Below are 22,013 nucleotides of genomic sequence, written 5' to 3'. Positions count from 1 at the left end.
GACGTCGAAGCCGGATAAAACCGATTGGCCCCGCCCCTAGCCCCGCCCCTAGCCCCGCCCCTAGCGCTGCCGTGCGTCTGTAGCGGGAGGGGCATGCGAGCCTGCTCCGGCTCTCCGGGCCTTTCCGCCGCGCCGCAGGGGGGCGGCACTTCGTTCGCCGAATTCTCACTCACAGGAAACGATGGCTGACGCTATCGATTCTTCAGCCAATCTCGGCACGCCTTGACCCATCCCTCTCTCTTATTGGATACACATGAGGGCAACAAGGCGGATGTTGTCGTCTCTGCGAGTGCCCAAACCGGCAAGATGGCGTCGAGTGGCGGGGAGCTTGGGGGCGTATTCGACCACCATGTCCAAAAGGCTGTGTGCGACTCGCGGGCCAAGTATCGGGAGGGGCGACGGCCTCGCGCTGTCAAGGTAAAGTGATTTTGGTTTCATTCGCTGTCCTCAGTAGCCTTATGTGAGCTCTAGCTTCACATGCCTAGCCTACGTAAATAAAATCTTGAAAGGCTGCGGTCACATCCATTCACTGGAGATGAGTGTGAGGAACGCTGGTACTCAGGTACGAGATATTTTTGCGACCTCTTTAGGAAACTTAGAACCTCAGCTCCGTGAAAACAGGGCTGTGTTTTAGTCATTGTATCATCCGCGTTTACACTAGTCCTTGTCACATGGTAAGGCTCAATGACTATGTTAACTCTTTCCTGTCGTATCTACCGAGCCAACTTCTGGAAAACGTGTCGATTGAAGGTAGTCTGTTAGGTCCTTTAGCTAGAGGCCTTCACACGTAGGGTGAATTTTTTATGCAGAGAGAGGGGCAAATTTTTGATTCTTTATTTTTTGCAGACCCTCTGAACAGAACAGTTCTTGTTTTCAACTTTTTTTTTTAATAGGAGCAGATTTGTCTTAGGCTTATTTGTGAAATACATTTAATGTGTCTGCATTTCTTTTAGGTATATACAGTCAATTTGGAATCTCGGTACTTATTAATACAAGGAGTTCCTGCAGTGGGAGCGATGAAGGAATTAGTTGAGCGATTTGCTCTATATGGTGCAATTGAACAGTATAATGCTCTAGACGAATACCCAGCAGAAGACTTTACAGAAGTTTATCTTATTAAATTTCTTAATTTACAAAGTGCAAGGTAATATGCAAGTTAAGCAGTGTCTCATTTTCTCCATTCCCATTGGTATCATTTTGGCCTCTCTCATTCATTCCTGAATTACCCAATAACCTAACATGGCCGTTATTATTTTTCTCCAGTTTTCTTAAGTGTTAGCTTTACCAAAACTCTGTCCATAGGTCATTCCCATACTTAACAATTTTCTGTCGTGTAGTGTGGTAGATTAAAGATTGGGTTTGGAGTAAGTTTTCAGGTTCCACTGCTTACTAACATCGTGACCTTGGACAAGTTATTCAACCCCATTAAACCTGTTTTCGTATTCTGTAAAATCCATATGGTAAAAGGATCTACTTATTGAAGTTGTGTGAGGATGAAATGAGATAATCCACGTAAAGGGATTAGCAAATGCCTTCTGTTCAGAATGCAATAAACATTAGCCGTTGAGGGACTTCCCTGGCTGTCCAGCGACTAAGACTTCGCCTTCCAGTGCAGGGGGTGCGGGTTCGATCCCTGGTCGGGGAGCTAAGATCCCACATGCCTCGCAGCCAAAAAACCAAAACATAGGGGCTTCCCTGGTGGCGCAGTGGTTGAGAGTCCGCCTGCCGATGCAGGGGACACGGGTTCGTGCCCCGGTCCGGGAAGATCCCGCATGCCACGGAGCGGCTGGGCCCGTGAGCCATGGCCGCTGAGCCTGCACGTCCGGAGCCTGTGCTCCGCAACGGGAGAGGCCACAACAGTAAGAGGCCCGCGTACCGCAAAAAAAAACAAAACAAAACATAAAACAGAAGCAATATTGTAACAAAGTCAATAAAGACTTTTAAAATGGTTCACATCAAAAAAATCTTTAAAAATTTAGCTGTTGAGTTTCTTGTTATGCACCTATGTGAATTGACCCCATCTTTTCTATCTTTCTATATATAACATAAAGTCTCTGCTCCAATAAGGCTGAAATGTGAAATGCCTTATCTCTTTTTATGTTGATTCCTATTCTTGTCACTAATACACTCCAAGACCCATCCTTCCGTGGCTATTAAAATTCTTATTTTCTTTTCTGTGCTACAAATAACACTTGGGTACACAGGGTCATGTATTGTTGTCCAGTTGCTCTTATGTATAATCTCACTGCTCTAACCAACTTGCCAGCTCCTCATGGTGAGGGAAGCATATTTTCTCATTGTGCATTCATTCTAAGGAGTTTTTACATCTCCCACACCACCTAGGACAGTAGACCATGCAGTGTGACATCTGGATTTGAATCCTAGCTCCACAAACCAATGTGGGCATGGCCAAGTTATAAATCTCCCCAGGCCTTAGTTTCATCATAAGATTGTTGTAAAGTGTTAATTCAAGGGAAGCATTTAAGCACTTAGGACACTGCCTGGTACGTGGTAAAATCTCAATGAATATTTCTTATCATTTTCCCTGGGCACAGAAGTACTTAATTATTGTAGTAATTCCTGGCCAGTCATAGATGTTTAATAAGTATTTGTTGAATGAATACCATCCTCTCATTTTCTCACTGATCGTTACATATTCAATATTTCCTCCATTATTGAAGGTTTACAATAACTATTTTTAACTAATTTCTTACATATGAATCCCATTATAGGAAAACATTGTGCTGAAAAGGCTAAATTAGGTATGAGCTAACTCTCAAGGGCCATTTAACTTAACACAGAGAAAAATCTCTATTTCATGACCACAGATTGTGTACCTCAGACCAACAAGCTGGATCCTATATTGGTTAAAGGGAATCTCGCTTGTATGGATGACTTAGTTAAAACCTATTAAGACTCTTGGGAGAGGGGAGGAAAGGCTCTAAGAGGGTATGCAGTGGATCAGTAGGGTCAATACCATCCACAAGCAGAGCATCTTAATTCCCAAGCTATAGAATATATATACACAGCAAAAGCTGGACTTTGCTCTTTAGATCAGTGTATTGTATACTAGTTAAGCTTTCATCCTAAGTAAATCTAGATTAGTAAACCATGATATGTATTTCTGTTTAGGATAGCCAAGAGAAAAATGGATGAACAAAGTTTCTTTGGTGGATTGCTTCATGTGTGCTATGCTCCAGAATTTGAGACAGTTGAAGAAACCAGAAAAAAATTACAAGAGAGGAATGCTTATGTGGCAAGAACTACTAAAAATAAAGGTATGAAAAGCCTATTACTAAACAACACCTCCTATATGTCAGGCATTTTGCTAGGTTTATCATCATGGAGTTCCCAGTCTAGTGAGAAGACAGACAAGTAAAGGATCACAATTTTCAGTATCTGTAAACTACAGGGTTCTTTACAGAATGCTGTGTAATCTGGGCTGGGAAGGGAGAGCTGTTGTTTCATGGAAGACTTCCTAAGGATGAGAGAGGTGGCTGAGTTCTGAAGGGTAAGTAGACATTACTCAGAAGGGGAGAGGAAGAGATGGAAAGATGGGCCAGAGGAATAACTGAGCATCATGCATTTTAAGGAACAGTGAGTAGTACATGATAACCACAACACAGCTTCAGTGAGAGAGAAGAGAAAAGGAGACAGGAAGTAAAGCCTGAAAAGCCTGTGTCCATGCTGAGGAGTTAAGGCTTGACCAAAAGGCAGTGAGAAACACCTCTGATGTGCAGACCAGTTACAACTGCAAAAAGTGGATAAGTTCCACTTTTGATGAACACCAGCTGGCCAGATGCCCAATATGCCCATCCAAGTTGCCCTAGACACAAATTCCCAGTGCACGGAATGGAGTCATAGGATCTGGCACATGGACTGTAGAACTAGAGCAGTCAGAATTGGCCTAAGATAATGTGTGTGGTCTGAAATCTGAATAGTTCCAGAGGCTCAAATGACCAAATTTCCACCCTTTGGTTAAAAGACAAAGACAGTGTCCAAACAGCTATCAAATATGATGAGTTTATGGCTGATTGAGTAAGGGGCATGTGGCAGTGTGAAGAGAGAAATAAAGTGGAAAACCTACCTGAAATTTTGGCAAGAGCTGTTGGGAGTCTCTGGTCAGTTGTAGATGCTGAACTTTAACCTGTGTGAATAACTAGCTTCAGGAAAACCTGTATGTGTGACCAAAGAAATGATAAAATATGGACCCAGCGTACTGTCTCCTTTAAAAGCTACAAATACAAACTAAGCAGCATGATACATTCATATAGTAAAATACTTTGAAGCCATAAAAAGTTTTCTATGTAATGACATGGAAATACTCCGCAAGATTTAGAGTTAACTGGAAAGCAGAAAGGTTCAGAGAAATGGGTATTACAGGAGAAAAAGAGGGGTAAGTGGGAGGAAGAAAGGTAAGACATATTGGACAGATATCCTTTTTAGCTTTTAAACCATGTGAATGTATTCCCTACTCAAGTAAATTTTTTAGGGTAGCGTTCATTACCATCTTAAAGTAATGTTTCTTTTTAAAATTACATGTTTCTGAATGATGAAAACAGAAACCATTTCTGTTTCCCTTTCTCTCACCTTTTAAATTCTAATATAAAGATCATTACATGACAAAGAAGCATAAAGATACAAAAGATTTTAGACAGAACTTCTATTCGAAGACCTCTGGATTTCCTGCAGCCTCTTGGAACACATCTACTGGGAACTCAGATCTTTGTCTTCCTTATTCTTGTGAGTTGCCTTTGTGCTGTTTCTCCCCCAAATGTACATGTTCATCAGGAGAACATGTGGACAGAGCATCAGACTCCTCTCAGGATGGTAGAAACCATGATGAAACACTGGAGCATTGTAACCACTATGACTCTCTGCAGAAAATGCAGATGAAAACTTTGAAAAATTCATTGGCCTTCCCTGGCGCACAAAAGGCTATTACTCCTTCAGAGGCAGTTGACAGATTTATGCCTAGGACAACACAACTGCAGGAGCGGAAAAGAAGAAGAGAAGATGATTGTAAACATGGAACTCTTCTTGAAGCAAGCACAAGTAGTAATGAGGTTATGATTGGCCCTCAGTTACCAGACATTCCTAAAGTAGACATGCATGATGACTCGTTGAATACAACAGCGAATTTAATTCGGAATAAACTTAAAGAGGTAAGATCATTTAAAAAAAAAAAAACGTTTTAAGAGACGATTTGGTTACAGGACTAACAACTGAATGGAGACTTATTTCTGGGAACTACAGTATTATCATTCTTGTTTTTTTCATTTTTACTTTTTAGATGTGTTTCCTACAATTCTCTATTGAAGTACAATAACTGAATTTGACTCACAGATATGTATTTGCTTTGATACCTTTAATCCTTGCTTTAAACATATTTTGTATCACTCTAAGTAGAAAATATAAAAGTAGTTTTAGCCAGTTAGATCAATCTGTGAGAATGGAGCCCAGGCCCTCCCTCCCTTTTTTAAAAGCTCTCCAGATAGTTCTAATATGAGCCAACATAGAGAACTACTGCATTGAGGGAAAATTATTACAATTTATTTCTCAAGTTCAGAATTACAAATTACATAAAATTCAAATGCTTATTTTGCTTCTTTGATACAGATAGCCATAAAAGAAGGTGAGATTTCTAAAGATTAGGCCTTAAGGTCTGAATTTTAATTTTAAATTTCTTAAATAGTTTAGAGCTAGATTGTTCTACTTAGGTAGCAATTTTTTAATGTTATTTACATAACCATTTTCCATTTTCTAAGCACAAATAAAGTTAACATTTGAGTTAGCGTTTGAAAAATACCTTATCGTGGGGCAAGCCTTTCAGAAATCATAATCTGCTGGAGAAAGACCATTCTCTTATACTTGAACTCAGGTTCAGAAAGTGCTTTTCACATAGTTGTACATATATTTTACAATGTAATTAAGAGAGGCTAAGGTAGATTCTTTTATGTACCTTTTTTTAACCTCAAAATTATCCAGTTGAGGATGAGGAACTGTTTTATAATAATAAAAATCCATGGACACAATTTTTATGCTTAAGCCTCTTTAAAAATTTTTTTGCTTGTACTGGCACCCTTCCTTCAGATACAACTAAACTGAGACATAGATAGAGATACATAGCTATCTTAGCCAGAGCTGACTGTATTTTCCAGAAAAAAAGAGTTAGGTCCAAATCCTAGATATAGAAGTAGTAGAACAACAAAAAGGAGAAACACTAAATACAGTTTACTACAGTTTCTAATAATTTTCCATTTTAAGTGAAGACTGTCATACTGTGCTTTAACTTATACTGTCTACGTTGTTCTGATGTATTTGATTTCATTTTTCCTTAAGAAACTGAGGATTCTATCATTTTCTGCTTATTTCTTTAAATTTTTCATCCCCCATCCCCACTGGAGCCTCAGTGTCTCTAAATATATCAGATATTGTAAGTGTTTCAAGTTATGCATAACCAGGGTATCTATCTGTATTTATAAAATTACAAGTGACTTCATCATAAAATAACAGATCTATAAAGGAATGTTAAAGTAGAGCATATGTTTACTTTTCTCCCCTCAAAATTTCTTTCTTGTTAAAATGGCTTTAGAAATTTTTCTCCCATCAATGTTTGGATAGAAAACTTTGCTCTGTGCCTAGATCGTAGGCTGCACCTTGAACTTGGGCTAACTGCCTTAAATGTGATGGCAAGGATTAAACTCCTGGATGTATACCCTACCTGTTCTAATGGTTTATTACTCTTGTACTATAATAATTATAGTGTTGGTGGTTCTCTTTGTTTTAAACTAGGTAATTTCATCTGTGCCGAAGCCTCCAGAGGACAAGCTGGAAGGTGTGCGTGGAAGTCATCCTTTAAAACAAAGAAGAAGAATATAAATTGTCTGCAGTAAACTAATATTTTTAAAGGCCTATGTATTTTTTATTTTTAGACTGTCATTTTAATTCTTAAAGAGATTTTACTGATGGTATTTTTTTTAATGCACTCCTCTTTGCAATTTCATTCAACCTACTTGTCTCATATAGTTTCATCTTTTAAAATTAGTTTATCATGGACAAAATACATGCCAGCCAATTATGTCCCTTAAAAAAACTAAAACTTTTCCAGAAGTTCCACCCAGTGACTTTGGTTACATCTTATTGGCTAGAACTGGGCCCGTGGCTGTTCCTCACAGTGGAGTCTAGAATGTTGAATGTTTGGGTTTCCAACTTCTGTGGTTGAGGAAGCAAGAGAAAAGAGGGTTGTGAATGGCTGATTCACAATATTTGCCCCCAAATCTAAGGTTGTTGGTTAACTTAACAAATTAATTAGTTTATCATTACTTATCATAGATGTTATTTTGATCCATACTTAATATTACAGAAATCATTCTTACTACCTCTCACACTGCAATCACTATATGTAAATTAATTGAAGCAAATATAGAAACTTTATAATATAAATGTAGGCAACCAGGATGTTTCTGAATTTAATAATTTTGAGTAATTCACATTCAAAAACTAGAAGTCAGGATGTGTTGGAATGCCAGGGCTTCAAAATCAAGACAATTCTATAAAGCAAAAAAGTTAAACTGTTAGAACAAAGCTGAAAGTAGAAACTTAAATGCTTTAGTTAACTTCAAAGAGTAATTTACTAAATCTATGGCAGAAACAAATCAGTATTTGTAAATGCTAGACTTTTACCGCTACTTTTAGCACATCCACATTTTTTTTTTCCTGGCAGTGGATCACATAATTGGAAATCCAAGTATGTCCAGGCTGTTTCCATTTTTTTTTTTTTACTGGTAACAATAACCTGAGGAGGCCCATACCAAATGGTATCTGTGTTTCTCCCTGTCCTTAAGGGCCTCTTGCCTAATGGGTTGAATTTGAATATAAAGGTTAGGAAGTTCCACCTTCATTTATGACTTACTGATTCAAACTTGCTAGGAAGGCACTTAGTTGTGGATGGTATTAAAAGAAGCTGCAGGCAAGGTGTCTGTCTGGCTCTACCTCCTTGTGAGGTAGTTAGATATATAGTTGACCCTTGAACAACATGGGGTTAGGGTTGCTGACCGTCCACACAGTCAAAAATCCACATACAACTTTACAATCTGCCCTCCATATCTGCTGTTTTGTATCCTCAGATTCAACCAACCATGGATTATGCAGTACTGTAGTATGTATTTATTGAAAAACAAATCCACATACAAGTGGACCCTCACAGTTCGAACCCGTGTTGTTCAAGGGTCAACTATACTTTTTGCTGCACTCTCAGTTAAAAAAATACATTAGTCATCTCAGCATAGAGTTAGAAAAAGCAAGTTGCTCTCTGGATCAGGCTTCTCAGATTTTAAGGTGCTGTGAATCTCCACCTTGTGGTCTTATTAAAATGCAGACTCTGATGGTGGTGGCAGAGGCTGGTGGGTGGCAGAAATTGGGAGTCGTTTAATGGGTATAGAGTTTCAGTTGTGCAAGATGAGTTCTCGAGATTGGTTGCACAATAGCGTGAATGTACTTAACACTACTGAACTGTACACATAAAATTGGTTGAGAAGGTAAATGTTATGAAAGGTGTATTTTACCACAATACAGCAGAAATTAGCACAACATTGTAAATCAACTATACTTCAATTTGAAAAATTTTTTTCTCTGATAGCCCTAAAGGGAGGAGCTGCTAAGTGGGTTCTGTGTTCTTGAGTGGATTCCTGATCTGTGACTCTGTGAAGGCCAGCCCTCCTTGTCCCGGCCAGCATACACAAAATTTGACCATAATGAGAGAAAAAATAAACCTTTCTTATGTCAAGCACTTAAAAAAAAAAAAAAAAGCTCTGATTCAGCTGGTTTGAGGTGGGGTCCGAGATTCTGCATTTCTCACAAGTTCCTAGGTGATACCATTGCGGCTGGTACACAGACTACACTTTGAGTTGTAAGGCTCTAGATAACTGGCTTACAGATGAACACTTGGGGAGCAGCTGAAGAACCATTGGTGTTCCATCTGAACCTAAGTAGTTACTCCAATCCAGTCCATTATTCTGAACTCTTTCACCCATCAGGTTCCCAGACAAAATTAAAATGTGAGAATAAACGACAATGGGACAAGTTAGATGAGCTGAGATAGCTAAGGACAGCTTTACAGTATGCAAATTCATCCACAAAATCACCATCTAAATTACTGCAGAGAATAAAAAGTTTCTTCCTATATCACATGTTTGCAAAGCACAGTTGGTCAAAGGAAGAATTAAGGAAGGAAATGTTGGGGCTTCCCTGGTGGTGCAATGGTTTAGAGTCGGCCTGCCGATGCAGGGGACGTGGGTTCGTACCCCGGTCTGGGAAGATCCCACATGCCGTGGAGCGGCTGGGCCCGTGAGCCATGGCCGCTGAGGCTGCGCTCCGCAACGGGAGAGGCCAACAGCAGTGAGAGGCCCGCATAACGCAAAAAAAAAAAAAAAAAAAAAAGGAAATGTTAGTGAAATTAATTATCAGGCTGACTCTTCTGGCTCAGAAAACCTTTGTCATATTCATACTCGAAAATCCTTCATGAGCACAAATAAAATACCATAAAGTACTATACGTGTCCAAAATTTTAAACCCTTAATTTATTCTCATTGTTTGACAACAAGAGAAAGAGATCAAGTTTTCTCCTAGGAGTTTATGGTGGGTACTTGCTGAATCCACTCTGTATTTGCTGTTCTATCCATTAAGCAAGCCAATATACCTCGGGTTTTGGGGGGGAAAATATTAACATACAGGAATTAGGAATTGTGTATGGCTAAGGTGGTTACAAGCTCAAAAAAGGTCTTGAATATAATTAGTCACTACTGTCTTGGCTCCCAAATGTTAGGATGGGGCCGAGATCTTCATGGTTGCCCGAACTTCAGTAGTGTGTTGAAGTCCTGCAGAGGTAAGTGTCTAGCAAGTATTTCTTTTCTGATCCTTTGAAATTTTCCCTCAGCCAGTTTGGCTGCTGGCACTGTACCTTTGCTTCTGGTAAACATGGTCCAAACACTTCCAACAAAAGTTTATCTTCTTTCACTGCTTTTTCAAAGTCTGCAAAAGATATCTTGCCATCGCTGTCATAATCCTAGAGAGGAGATAATTTCTTGATAAATGATAGAGTAGTTTTTAATTTTGCATGGAAAATAACTGTCTAGAATAAAAGATTTTACCAAGTCAAACTAAGTTCACACTTCTGTAGGCACTACTTACACAAATCAAAAGGTACTAATTTATGGAGGCCACTTACTTTGTTCCTATTAGTCTAATAGGCATACCTGGTATGAACTGAATGTTTGTCTCTCCCCACCTCCCAAGTTCATGTCTTAAAGCTCCCCATTTCATCCCCATTTCGCCACCCATTTCATCTGTTTTTTTTTTGTTGTTTTTTTAACTCTCATGAACTATTTTTGCAAGGGCGATATAGAGAACAATGAATTTATATTTTTAAAAAATATTTAGGAGCTTCGCTGGTGGCGCAATGGTTGAGGGTCCGCCTGCCAATGCAGGGGACACGGGTTCGAGCCCTGGTCCGGGAGGATCCCACATGCCGCGGAGCAACTAAGTCCATGCACCACAATTACTGAGCCTGCGCTCTAGAGCCCACCAGCCACAACTACTGAGCCCGTGTGTCACAACTGAAGCCCACATGACTAGAGCCCATGCCCCGCAACAAAGAGAGACCACCGCAATGAGAAACCCACGTACAACAGTGAAGAGTGGCCCCCGCTGGGCACAACTAGAGAAAGCCTGTCAGCAGCAACGAAGACCCAACGCAGCCAAAAATAAATAAATAAATATAAGGATGAACTAAATTCAAAATTGACAATATATATTACTATAAGTTAATAATAACATAGAAATCTTAAACTTCAGCTTTTCTTCAAAAGTCCCTCGAAGAAACACTGATAATCCTTTAACACACTCTTTCACATTTATGTAGTTATGTCTTTGTCAAATGCAAAAAATACTGAAGGAAAAAGAACGTGTAAGTGTATTGTAATTTATAGCTAATTTATAATTCAAGAGTATTATGAAGAGATTAAAAAAATCTTCCCTGGGCTTCCCTGGTGGCGCAGTGGTTGGGAGTCCGCCTGCCGGTGCGGGGGACACGGGTTCGTGCCCCGATCCCGGAGGATCCCACATGCCGCGGAGCGGCTGGGCCCGCGAGCCATGGCCGCGGAGCCTGTGTGTCCGGAGCCTGTGCTCCGCAGCGGGAGGGGCCACAGCAGTGAGAGGCCCGCATACAGCAAAAAAAAAAAAAAAAAAAAAAAAAAAAAAAATCTTCCCTCCCAAAAGGAGGGGAAAAAAAGTTTTTGACACAATCTTTCTTGAAAGAGTCAAAATTACTGGAAATGTATTTCCAATGGATTTTTATAGAAAGAAGCCATTCTCTTCCATGGTCAATTATGAGCTTCACTTGTGATGTTTTGTACAGTTACTATCAGCAAAAAAAGACCAACAGTAGAGATAATCAATGTGATAATTTTTATTCTAAAAAGAGTGGCAAAATCCTGTTCTAAAGAATTTGGATAATACCTAAAGATAAATTACCAAAATAACACATTATTTTTTAAATTACCAGTGAAATCTTAGAATTATGCTATAAAATATTATTGACTCTTTTGGGGGTGACGGATATATTAATTATTTTCATTATGGTTATGGTTTCAATGGTGTATACATTAATCAAGACATATCAAATTAAACACTAAAAATCTGTTAGTGAAACTGACTGGATCACATTAAATTTCCTATTCTGAAAATAAAATTGTTTCTTTTTTTCAATATAATGAGTAATTCTCATTTTTTTGTGAAGAAGTAAATAATTTACATGTCTACACAGCATATGACTCCAAAGACGACTGAAACCACAAGCTTATCTTTTTAAAAAAAACCAATACTGCTAGCTTATTTAGGTCATTACTGGTTCTTTCTCAAAGTGGTATAGCTATGAAATATGAAATTCTGGGTGAGTTTATATTAAAAACCATCCTCTCCATCAAATCAAATTTACTGTTTTACATTGGTAGCACTATCAGAATTGTCTTTCTAATTTTGGTATTAAAAAATGCAAAGTCTTTGGTGAAAACTTGCCATGTATTAACATATATATATAAATAAATATATACATATTTGCCATCTCAGCTTGGCCCATTTCAGTCTCCATGACTTCTTACCCCTATTCATTAGCATACCATCGGTCATTCCAAATATGCTGTGCAGGATGGCTTGAAATGTGTCATGATCTAGTCCAGTGTTATCAAGTCTTACAACAGGTCTTTCCACCAAGCTGTGAAAAATTCTTATGAGACACTCTACTTCACTTTTTTTTTACTGCAAAATGAAAATACATATAAATACAACTTAGATTTAACCATTGAGTTCTCCAACCCACTTAAATATATTTTACTAAGCAGCTATTTTGTTCCTATGATTCTAGATGCTCCAGTGATTTTAAAAAGTGTGACAGGGACTTCCTTGGTGGCGCAGTGGTTAAGAATCCACCTGCCAATGCAGGGGACACGGGTTCGATCCCTGCTCTGGAAAAGATCCCACATGTCACGGAGCAACTAAGCCGTGCGCCACAACTACTGAGCCCGTGTGCCACAACTACTGAAGCCCACGCACCTAGAGCTCGTGCTCCACAACTAGAGAAGCCACTGCAATGAGAAGCCCATGCACCGCAATGGAGTAGCCCCTGCTCACCACAGCTAGAGAAAGCCTGCACAGCAATTAAGACCCAACACAGCCAAAAAAAAAAAAAAAAAAAAAGTATGACATGGACTTGCTACTTAAGAGCTCACACAATCAAGACAGGCTTTACTCAGAACTCTCATAAGACAGTATATAAATAATAAATTATGTGGTATAACACTCACCACTATAGACATATAAAGAGGAATCAGTATGGGAAAGAAGTGTTGTGCTTTTTTCATGGGAGTAGGCTTCGAAATGGGCCTTGAAGAATGCATAGTATTTATACAGGAAGGAATGTATTGAAGGTGGTAAAGAAGTGGAGACTTCCAGGAAGAGGAATAACATGAGTAAAGGCAAGAGGAAGAATTGGGGTTGAGGTAGAACATGTTTTATTGGGAGCACAGCAAGTTGGGAAGAAGTGAAAAGCAAGATTGAAGAGGACAGGTTGATGGTAGAGGGCCTTGAATACCTAGTCAGAGGAGTAACATTTATTTTACTGGAGCAGGGTTTCTCATGGTGTCATCTTTGGACCCTCTGCGTCAAAATCATCCCCCCTCATGGCTTGTTAAATACTTGTTAAATATGCAGATTATCAGGCCTTGCCCCAGACCTTCTAAATCAGAATTAGGGGTTAGCTTTGAAACAAGAGCTCAGCTGATTCTTCTATGCCCTAAGTGCTGAGGAGTGGTTTAAGAAACACATCTGGTGAAGTTGTATTGAAGGGGAAAACTGGAAGCATAGAAGCCAGGCTTGGAGTGATAGGGCTTTGGCTAGGGAGGTGGAAATGAAGTCAGAAAGCAGGTAGGGAGCCTGAGATGCTGCTTAAGCAGCACACAGTGATTCTAATGCAGTCAGGACTGAAAACTAAGGGATTAGGCTTTGTGGCTTGGCTAGACTTAAGTATCTGGGTTCCACTTCCATTTCTTATCCTATATAGCTGATTTAGGACAATTCAGCTTGTTTATGCCTCAAGTCCTCACCTATAAAATTTGGGTATTATCCTAGATGATCTCTGAGATTCCTTCAGGTTCTGAAAGTCTGACTCTATGAGTTAAAGATTATTTGAGAGAACTAAAAGAGTTAGGAGGGAAAGCTGGTTACTACTACTATTTTTTCTCTTCCTTTTCCTCCCTCCCCTTTTTTTTGGCAGGGGGGAGGTGGGGGCAAAGACATATTTTTAGATTTTTTCTTTGAGATGATTTCAAGTTACCCATCCAAAACCAATGAAAACCCCTAGCAAATATGCAGTTTACACTAGGGTTTCTAATGTGGTCAGAGAATGACTTGACTCTTAGGGTAATGGTTGATAAATCTAAGAAAAAGCGATTACAAAGGTACCTAGTAATATTATTTTATGAACTGAATTAGATTCTCAGGCATCACACATAGCTCCAAATTTGACATAAAGGTCATTTTTATCCATCGAATAAGCATTTATTAAGGGCTTGCCATGAACCAGGCAATGAATACACCATGGTTCCTGCCCTCAAAGTTATTACACTTTGGTCAAGAGATAAAGTGCAATGAAGTATCACAAACACTAGGCTTGATGGTGCTTGGTAGTGACCCAAAGAAAGGCATCATCAACAGGGGGGAGGCGATAAGAGATTAAGAAGGGGCTCCAGGAAGAGGTGTCACTTGAGCTAAAGCCATCAAAGGAGTAAGCATTTACTAGAGGAGGCAGCTTGAAGGCAGGGAGGCATGTTCGGAGAGCCACAAAGTTTGGTGTGGCTAGGTGGCAGAACTGTTTGACTTTACGAGGGGCTTACTGAAAAATTTTGGCTGGCAAGTTAACAGGATCAGATTTGCATTTAAGGAAGATCACTTTGGCAGTAGATTCTTGAAACTACCTTACGAATGGTGAATCCAGATGTGACAGGTTGTATTTTCCCAAAGACGATTTTAACAATCTATCCCATCTCATATGCTCTTCTTATGATAGACTTTTGATACCCCTCCTTTAGAAAGATGGGGTTTGTGTCTCCTTCACTTGAAACTAGGATTTTTGACCATTTTAACCAAGAGTATGGTGGAAATAAAGCAATGTGACTTTTCAAGACTTGGTCATAGAAGGGGGTGCTCTGAGGACAAAAACTTGGAAAGTGTTTTTTTCTTTTATGGAATATGAAGAAAAAAGAACCTCAGGTGTGGACACACTGTATGGAGTGCATAGTATATTAATGCTTTCCTGAAACTAGTCCTGCTCAACTCTGATGGAGAATGGACATCTGAGTGCAACAGCATTGTGAAAATGGATCCCCGAAGAAAGCGAGGTTTCAGAGTCAGCAGCTGCTCTGGGTCAAATACTGACAAGTCATCGAACAAAACAATCAATTTTAGACACAATCTGCAGAAGCTAGTAAATTTTTCTGAGTTTTATCCATACAGCTCACATTCCTTACACATGTGGTCAAGGAACCACTGTAAATGATACTTGAGAAATTGTGGGTAATGAGCATGGTGTTGATACGTTAGAGATTGGCCCGTGTTATTTATTAAACTTTTTAGCTTGGAATAATTTTAATTTACATAAGAGATGCAATAGTAGGGTTCTTCGCTGTTTCACCCTGTTAACATCTTATGTTAACACCATAACCATGGTGCATTTGTCAAAACTAAAACACTAACGTTGGCACGTTATTATTAACTAAATTACAGATTTTACCAGTTTTTCCACTAACGTCCTTTTTTTTGTTCTAGGATCCTATCCAGGATCCATTTGGTTGTCATGTCTCCACCAACCTGTGAGATTTCAGTCTTGATCCTTTTTATGACCTTGACATTTTTTATTTTGCGTAAGTTCCTCAACTTAGGTTTGCCTAACGTTTTCCTCATGATTAGACTGTGTTTTGGGGAACAATACTACAAGTGCTGTTCTTGTCGTGTATCAGGAGATACACGGTATTATCAATAACATGACCTATCACTGCTGATAACCTCGATCACTCGGTTAAGTGAGTCTACAGGTTTCTCCACTGAATCTATTGATACTACTTTCCCTTTCCATCATCTATTCTTTAGAAGCCAGTCTCTCAAGGTGAAGGGAATTAAGCTCCACTTCTTAGGAAGGGAGTATTTATACTATTAATTTATTCTAAGGAAGATTTGTCTCTTTTCCAATTTACTTATTCAATTATTTCAGTATGCAGTCACATATATTTATTTTAGACCAATACTGTGCTACTAATTTTGCTGCCCAAATTGTTTCAGCTTTGGCCATTGGGAGTTTTCAAGTTGACTCCTCTTTCACATACCCTCATCCTTTTGCTTTTGCAACACTGCCTTGCTTTCTGGCACTACTTGCCAGGCTCATCTTGTATTATTCCTGTGTGAGATAACAGGAAAAAAAAATAGGTCTCTGCCCTTGGTTCCTGGCACAGAGCTCCTAAATCCCTTAGCCATTTCCTTGTTGATAGCAATGTCTTTTGTTCTAATGAGGTGACTGTTGGTTGTTCCTGGATGGGAGCTGGTCACCAGAAAAACCAAGCTATGTTCAAAAGCTTGGAACTTTTAGTCCTGCCCCCACCCCTTCTCCAGAGGGGGGCTGGAAATTGAGTTAATGATCTATTATGCCTATGTGATAAAGCCTCCATAAAAATCCCCAAAGAATGGGGTTCGGGGAGCTTCTGGGTTGGTGACCACACAAAGGTGCTTGGAGAGAGCCTGGAAACTACACCCCTTACCACATACCTTGCCCTATGCATTTCTTCCATCTGGCTGTTCCCAATTATATCCTTTTAAAATAAATTGGTAATCTAGAGAGTAAACTGCTTTCCTGAGTTCCGTAAGCTGCTCCAGCAAACTAACTGAACACAAGGAGGGGGTCGTGGGAACCTCTGATTGATAGCCAGTTGGTCAGAAGCACAGGCAACAACCTGGACTTGTGATTGGCATCTGGTGAGGAGCAGTCTTGTAGGACTGAACTCTTAACCTGTAGAATCTGACTCCCTCCAGGTAGTGTCAGAATTGAGTTAAACTGTAGGGACACCCAGCTAATGTCACAGAGAACTGTTTGCTGGGAGAAACCTCCACACAGTTGGAGAACTGTGAGTATGGTAGTAGTGTTAAAGAAAAGATGCAAGAGGGAAGGGATGTGGGAACAGATGTATATGTATGACTGATTCACTTTGTTATAAAGCAGAAACTAAAAAAAAAAAAAAAGACTTAACATAAAGCTACAGTAATCAAGACAGTGTGGTACTGGTTAAAGAATAGACAAATAGATCTATAGAACATAATAGAAAGCACAGAAATAGCCCCACATAAATAGAGTCAACTGGTTTTTGACAAAAAAGCAAAGTCAATACGATAGAACAATGTTAGTTTTTTTAGCAAATAATGTTGGAACAACTGGACATCAACGTGTAAAAAAGTGAATTTGGGTACAGACCTTACACCTTTCACAAAAATTAACTCAAAATGGATCACAGACCTAAATGTAATATGTTAAACTATAAAACTCCTGGAAGATAACATAGGAGAAACCCTAGATGATCTTGGGTATGGTGATGCCTTTTTGGATACAATACGAAAAGCACAATACATGAACAAAAGAATTGATAAGCTGGACTTCATTAAAATTTAAAATACCTTCCCTGAAAAAGATACAGTCATGAGAATGACAAGACAAGCCGAAGTTTGGGAGAAAATATTCACAAAAGATACAACTGATAAAGTGCTGTTATGCAAAATATATGAAGAACTTTTACAACTCAACAATAAGGAAGAAACAACTCAATTTAAAAATGATCTATGGGGCTTCCCTGGTGGCGCAGTGGTTGAGAGTCCGCCTGCCGATGCAGGGGACACGGGTTCGTGCCCCGATCCCGGAAGATCCCACATGCCGCGGAGCGGCTGGGCCCGCGAGCCATGGCCGCGGAGCCTGTGTGTCCGGAGCCTGTGCTCCGCAACGGGAGAGGCCACAGCAGTGAGAGGCCCGCGTACAGCAAAAAAAAAAAAAAAAAAAAAAAAAATGATCTATGGTGGGATAGGGAGGGTGGGAGGGAGGGAGACGCAAGAGGGAAGAGATATGGGAACACATGTATAATTGATTCACTTTGTTATAAAGCAGAAACTAACACACCATTGTAAAGCAATTATACTCCAATAAAGATGTTAAAAAAAAAAAAAGCAGGAGTAGTGTAGGTTTCTCCTTTATGCTCTGTTCAGCTATTTTTTCAAGGAAATCTGGTTCTTTTATTAGAGTTTGGTATTTAGAAACCAAGGTCTAGTCACTGGGTATGCTAATCACTATTGGGGTGCTAATATTTCTAAGCCTGTTTAGTAGACATAGCTAGAAAATATGTATGTACAGTAACCTACATATGCACACATTGTGGCCCATGTTAGGTCTCACAAATACAGAAAAAGCCAAATACTGGACTTGTGGGCCCTTAGGTGGTCCTGGGCTGAGTCCTAAAGGAGATGATCAGTTGTATTAAAAACTCATGAGCGCTCAGCAAAGACAGGCTCATGAATTCACAAGGTCAAATCATACATTTAGCTATTTCCTCCACTTGATGAGAATGGATCAGAGAAATGCAGTTCACAAAATACTTGGGATTTTAGCAAAATCTCTTATTCTTATGTTAATATCTATTCAGTAACCAGTAGTGCCTAGTACAGTGGAAGGCTCTCGATACATGTTTGCTAAATAAATGATAAGCAATCATCTGTAAACTGGAGAAGTTAAGGAATACGCTGGATGAGAGTCAAGCTCCAGAGTAACCTTGAGATGCCAAAATGATCAGCTGAATCAAACCACATGAAATTATTAGGAATAATTTAAAAATTCTTCGCTTATCTTTAAAAAAGTTCGTTAATATATGTAAGTATAAAAATGACAATGTGTGAAAAGGACTGGGTCAATTCCCAACTCACCATCAATCAAACTGGGACTGACATTTGGCTGACAGAACTGAAATTTCAAGTGGAGAAGACAATTCTGATCAGGACCCTCAAACCCCAGTGTCTAAGAACACACAGAGCTAACAATCTGGAGGCCTGGCCCCACTTCCAGAGATTTTTTTTTTTACTATACTAAGGGTGGTACTCCGGGATCTACAACTTCAGTATAAACCTTTAGGTGATTCTGATGGTGGAGATACTCCTACCATACTACAAATAAGAGGTACATGGCCAGTGTCAACTACAGAATTTTTGGGCCCAATGCAAAATGAAAATGCAGGCCCCTTATTTAAAAAATTAATTTTAAGTCAGTGTTAGCAGAGCATTAAACTAAGCATGGGGCCCTATGAGAACACATAGGTTACACACACCATGAAGCCATGTACTATACCCTGAGGTAATTATCTGCCTCTCCCACCAGATTAGGGCTATTATTTGGAAAAGGAAATAGATCTATTTGCATGACTCCAGAGCAGCATTGTCTAACAGAACTTTCTGAGATGATGGAAATATTCTCTATCTGTGCTGTCCAATTTGGTAGCCACAACCCACATGTGGCTGCTAAGCCCTGAAAAATGGCTTGTGTGACCAAAACTGGATTTTAAGTTCTACCTAATTTTAATTTACATTTGAATAGTCAAATGTAGTTACTGGACTGAGGATAAACTGGCTGAGGATCTGAGAGGAGAGCATGCAATGGTAGTGGCTTGGGCTGAAAGAAGCCATGTGGCACATGAGGGACTAACAAGAAGCTCTAAAGCAAAGCCCAGGAAAAATCACTTCAACTTTCTGCCACATAGAGCAATTATTAGAACTTTGTACACCAAGAGAAATAAAGACAGTCCCTTCTTGAGAAGGTCAAGGCAGCACTAGCTTTTTAGTCCTTCCCTCTCCTACCCATTAATAACCAAATTCTAGGGGCTTCCCTGGTGGCGCAGTGGTTGAGAATCTGCCTGCCAATGCAGGGGACAGGGGTTCGAGCCCTGGTCTGGGAAGATCCCACATGCTGCGGAGCAACTAGCCCCATGAGCCACAAATACTGAGCCTGCGCGTCTGGAGCCTGTGCTCCGCAACAAGAGGCCGCGATAGTGAGAGGCCCGCGCACCGCGATGAGGAGTGGCCCCCACTTGCCGCAACTAGAGAAAGCCCTCGTACAGAAACGAAGACCCAACACAGCCATAAATAAATAAATAAATAAATAAATAAATTTTTTTTTAAAAAAAGCAAAATTCCTAAAAAAAAAAAAAAAAAATAACCAAATTCTAGTCATGAGAGGACCAGTGTCTATCCTGGTCTCAACTGAAAGGACTCAAGAACTAAACTGATTTGAACAAATTTTAATTGCCCCCTTACTGTGGGAAAACACTGTACAGAAAGACCATGAGGGACTATAATGCTGATCAGTAGGATTAATTTGAAAAATAAACACTGAGTGCAGACTCTGCATCAGACTAGCTTGGCCTCAACAAGAAAAGTCCACTGTTAGCTTTACAAAACAATCTAAGACGAGGTTTCCTCACCTGAAAACATGGATAACATCCCCTACCTCACTGGGTTTGTTCTGAGAATAAAGATGATGAACATAAACCATTTTGCACTGTCTTGACAATGAAGACCTCAATAAACATCAGCTGTTAGAAATCTAGTAATCTGGCTATACTGGTGAATAGCTATGTTTTAGTATTTAGGGCCTGAACTTTCAACAATAACTTAAGAATCAGTTAAGTGTCAAAAACTTTGGAAAAAGAAAGGAATGCAACTTATTCCTTTTTTCAAACAGCTATAAGTTATCTTCTTTGTAGAAGACTATAAGGGATATGGGTCTGATCAAGTATTACATACTCATCTACAGACTACTTCAGAAACTTTCAAATAGCAAATAACGGTATTAAACACACATATGGGTAGCAGACACTGCTAAAAATAATTTCATTAGGATGGGGAGAGGAGTCATATTTTTAAAGCATGCAAAATTTCCTTTTGAATGTTATAAAACTCAGGCTGTTAAGAAAGTAGCACATGACAGCAGGCATTTCTTACTATATTCAATATTGGCTAAATCTGCCGGATGGATTTTAAAGGGTAGTATAACAGCAGGATGGGAAAACAGGGCCCAGAAGTGCTTGAGGAGCTTAGATCATTTAAAATCCAACTGAGAAAAGAAAAAACTGAATTATGTCCACAGTGAGATTCTCAGACAAGGTGGTGACTATCCTGCTAAGGTCACACAATGGAAAATGGAAGCACCCAATAATGAGGCTGTAAAGCTGGCTGAAATAAAAGTAATTTCCTTAAAGTATAAAAACAAATTCTTAGAATTATCAGTCAGGATTGCTTGTGGCCAGGCTTGAGAAACAAAAATTCCCAAGATTACTTTTTAAGGTCTGGGAGGGCAAGGTATCCTAAAAAAAATGTTAAATTAGCTTAGTTTTAATAAACACTTGCCATGTGCAAAAGCACCATGTTGTTTCTTCAACATTTGAAGTATCTTATGTATCTCTATCAATACTGTGAAGTACAGCAATCAACTGCCTCTATGGCTTTTGTGCCAGAGAACTCGGGGAAGTTGTCAAAGTACACCTTTATACTTTGAAATCTCTGGTTAAATTTCAGACCATTAATATAAAATCAGTACTTGGTTGGCTGATAATCCTTTAGCATTTATGTCATGTAAATTCTCAAGCTAGTCTTCCCACGTATGCAATATATTTTAGGACACCCGATGATTAAAATATTTTCAGTGTAAGTGCAGGGATAATCATTCACTTGCTAACTATTTTTTTTTAATGGCCAAAATATTAGATAGAAAATAGAGCAACGCTACTTCTGGGGTTACAAAGCACTTGTTAAGGTCCAACTAGTATGTCTACCAACGTTTCTATTTGATTGAATGATATGTTCAGGCAGTGTTGGATATTTGGTCAGTACTTACAGCTCTTGACAGTATTACTGATGGATTCCACCAGTTTCTTCAGAACCTTCTGGTCCATGTCAAGTGTGGCTTCAACACAATGCAGACTTCTCAGATAGCCTAGTTCCAAGCCTGGGCGTCCTGGGTTGCCAGTGATTCCACAGTGCACCACTCCATACCCAGCACAGAACGTGACCATGGCAACATTCCAGCAACCAAACACAGAAGGTTCTCAAGTAATTGGAAAAATATGCAACAATGATTGTTACCACTCAGTATAAATGCAGTGATTTCATTAATGATGTGATCTGAAATATTACAGCAATTCCAACATTTATCTCTTCTCTGGGGCTAAACACCATTTAAAATGGTATTTGATATTATTGCCACTTATATTTCTTGAGCACAAATCCTAGAGTTGAAAATGTTTACGGATGAACACATAATAACTAAGTAAGACTATAAAGACCTGATTCTTTAAATAGAAATAAAATAACTTCCCAGGCTACAAAGAGCT

The 22,013-nt window shown here is 39.3% G+C and overlaps 1 protein-coding gene and 1 pseudogene across 3 annotated transcripts; one reads left to right on the top strand and one right to left on the bottom strand.

Moving 5' to 3' along the window:
* Positions 1-263: 263 nt before the first annotated feature.
* Positions 264-9,446, top strand: RBM48 (RNA binding motif protein 48). Of its 2 annotated transcripts, XM_082631669.1 has the most exons (5): positions 264-417; positions 954-1,144; positions 3,133-3,278; positions 4,612-5,165; positions 6,796-9,446. In XM_082631669.1, the coding sequence occupies exons 1-5, from the start codon at positions 307-309 to the stop codon at positions 6,880-6,882; spliced, it is 1,089 nt and encodes a 362-aa protein (XP_082487795.1). In that variant the 5' UTR covers positions 264-306; the 3' UTR covers positions 6,883-9,446. The 2 variants fall into 2 exon arrangements, with proteins under 2 accessions (XP_082487795.1, XP_082487796.1); XM_082631670.1 differs by lacking the exon at positions 954-1,144.
* LOC309810271 (calaxin-like) lies at positions 7,497-21,575 on the bottom strand (annotated as a pseudogene). The gene is made up of 6 exons: positions 21,518-21,575; positions 12,159-12,315; positions 10,818-10,948; positions 10,173-10,183; positions 9,962-10,066; positions 7,497-7,553 (listed from the first exon to the last, which is right to left on the bottom strand). The product of its transcript is annotated as a calaxin-like (transcript).
* Between the last annotated feature and the right edge of the window lie 438 nt (positions 21,576-22,013).

This window comes from Mesoplodon mirus (genome assembly GCF_964341445.2).
Source record: "Mesoplodon mirus genome assembly, chromosome: 9".
NCBI classification, from domain to species: Eukaryota; Metazoa; Chordata; class Mammalia; order Artiodactyla; family Ziphiidae; genus Mesoplodon; species Mesoplodon mirus.
This window is presented reverse-complemented; position numbering and strand designations above follow the sequence as displayed.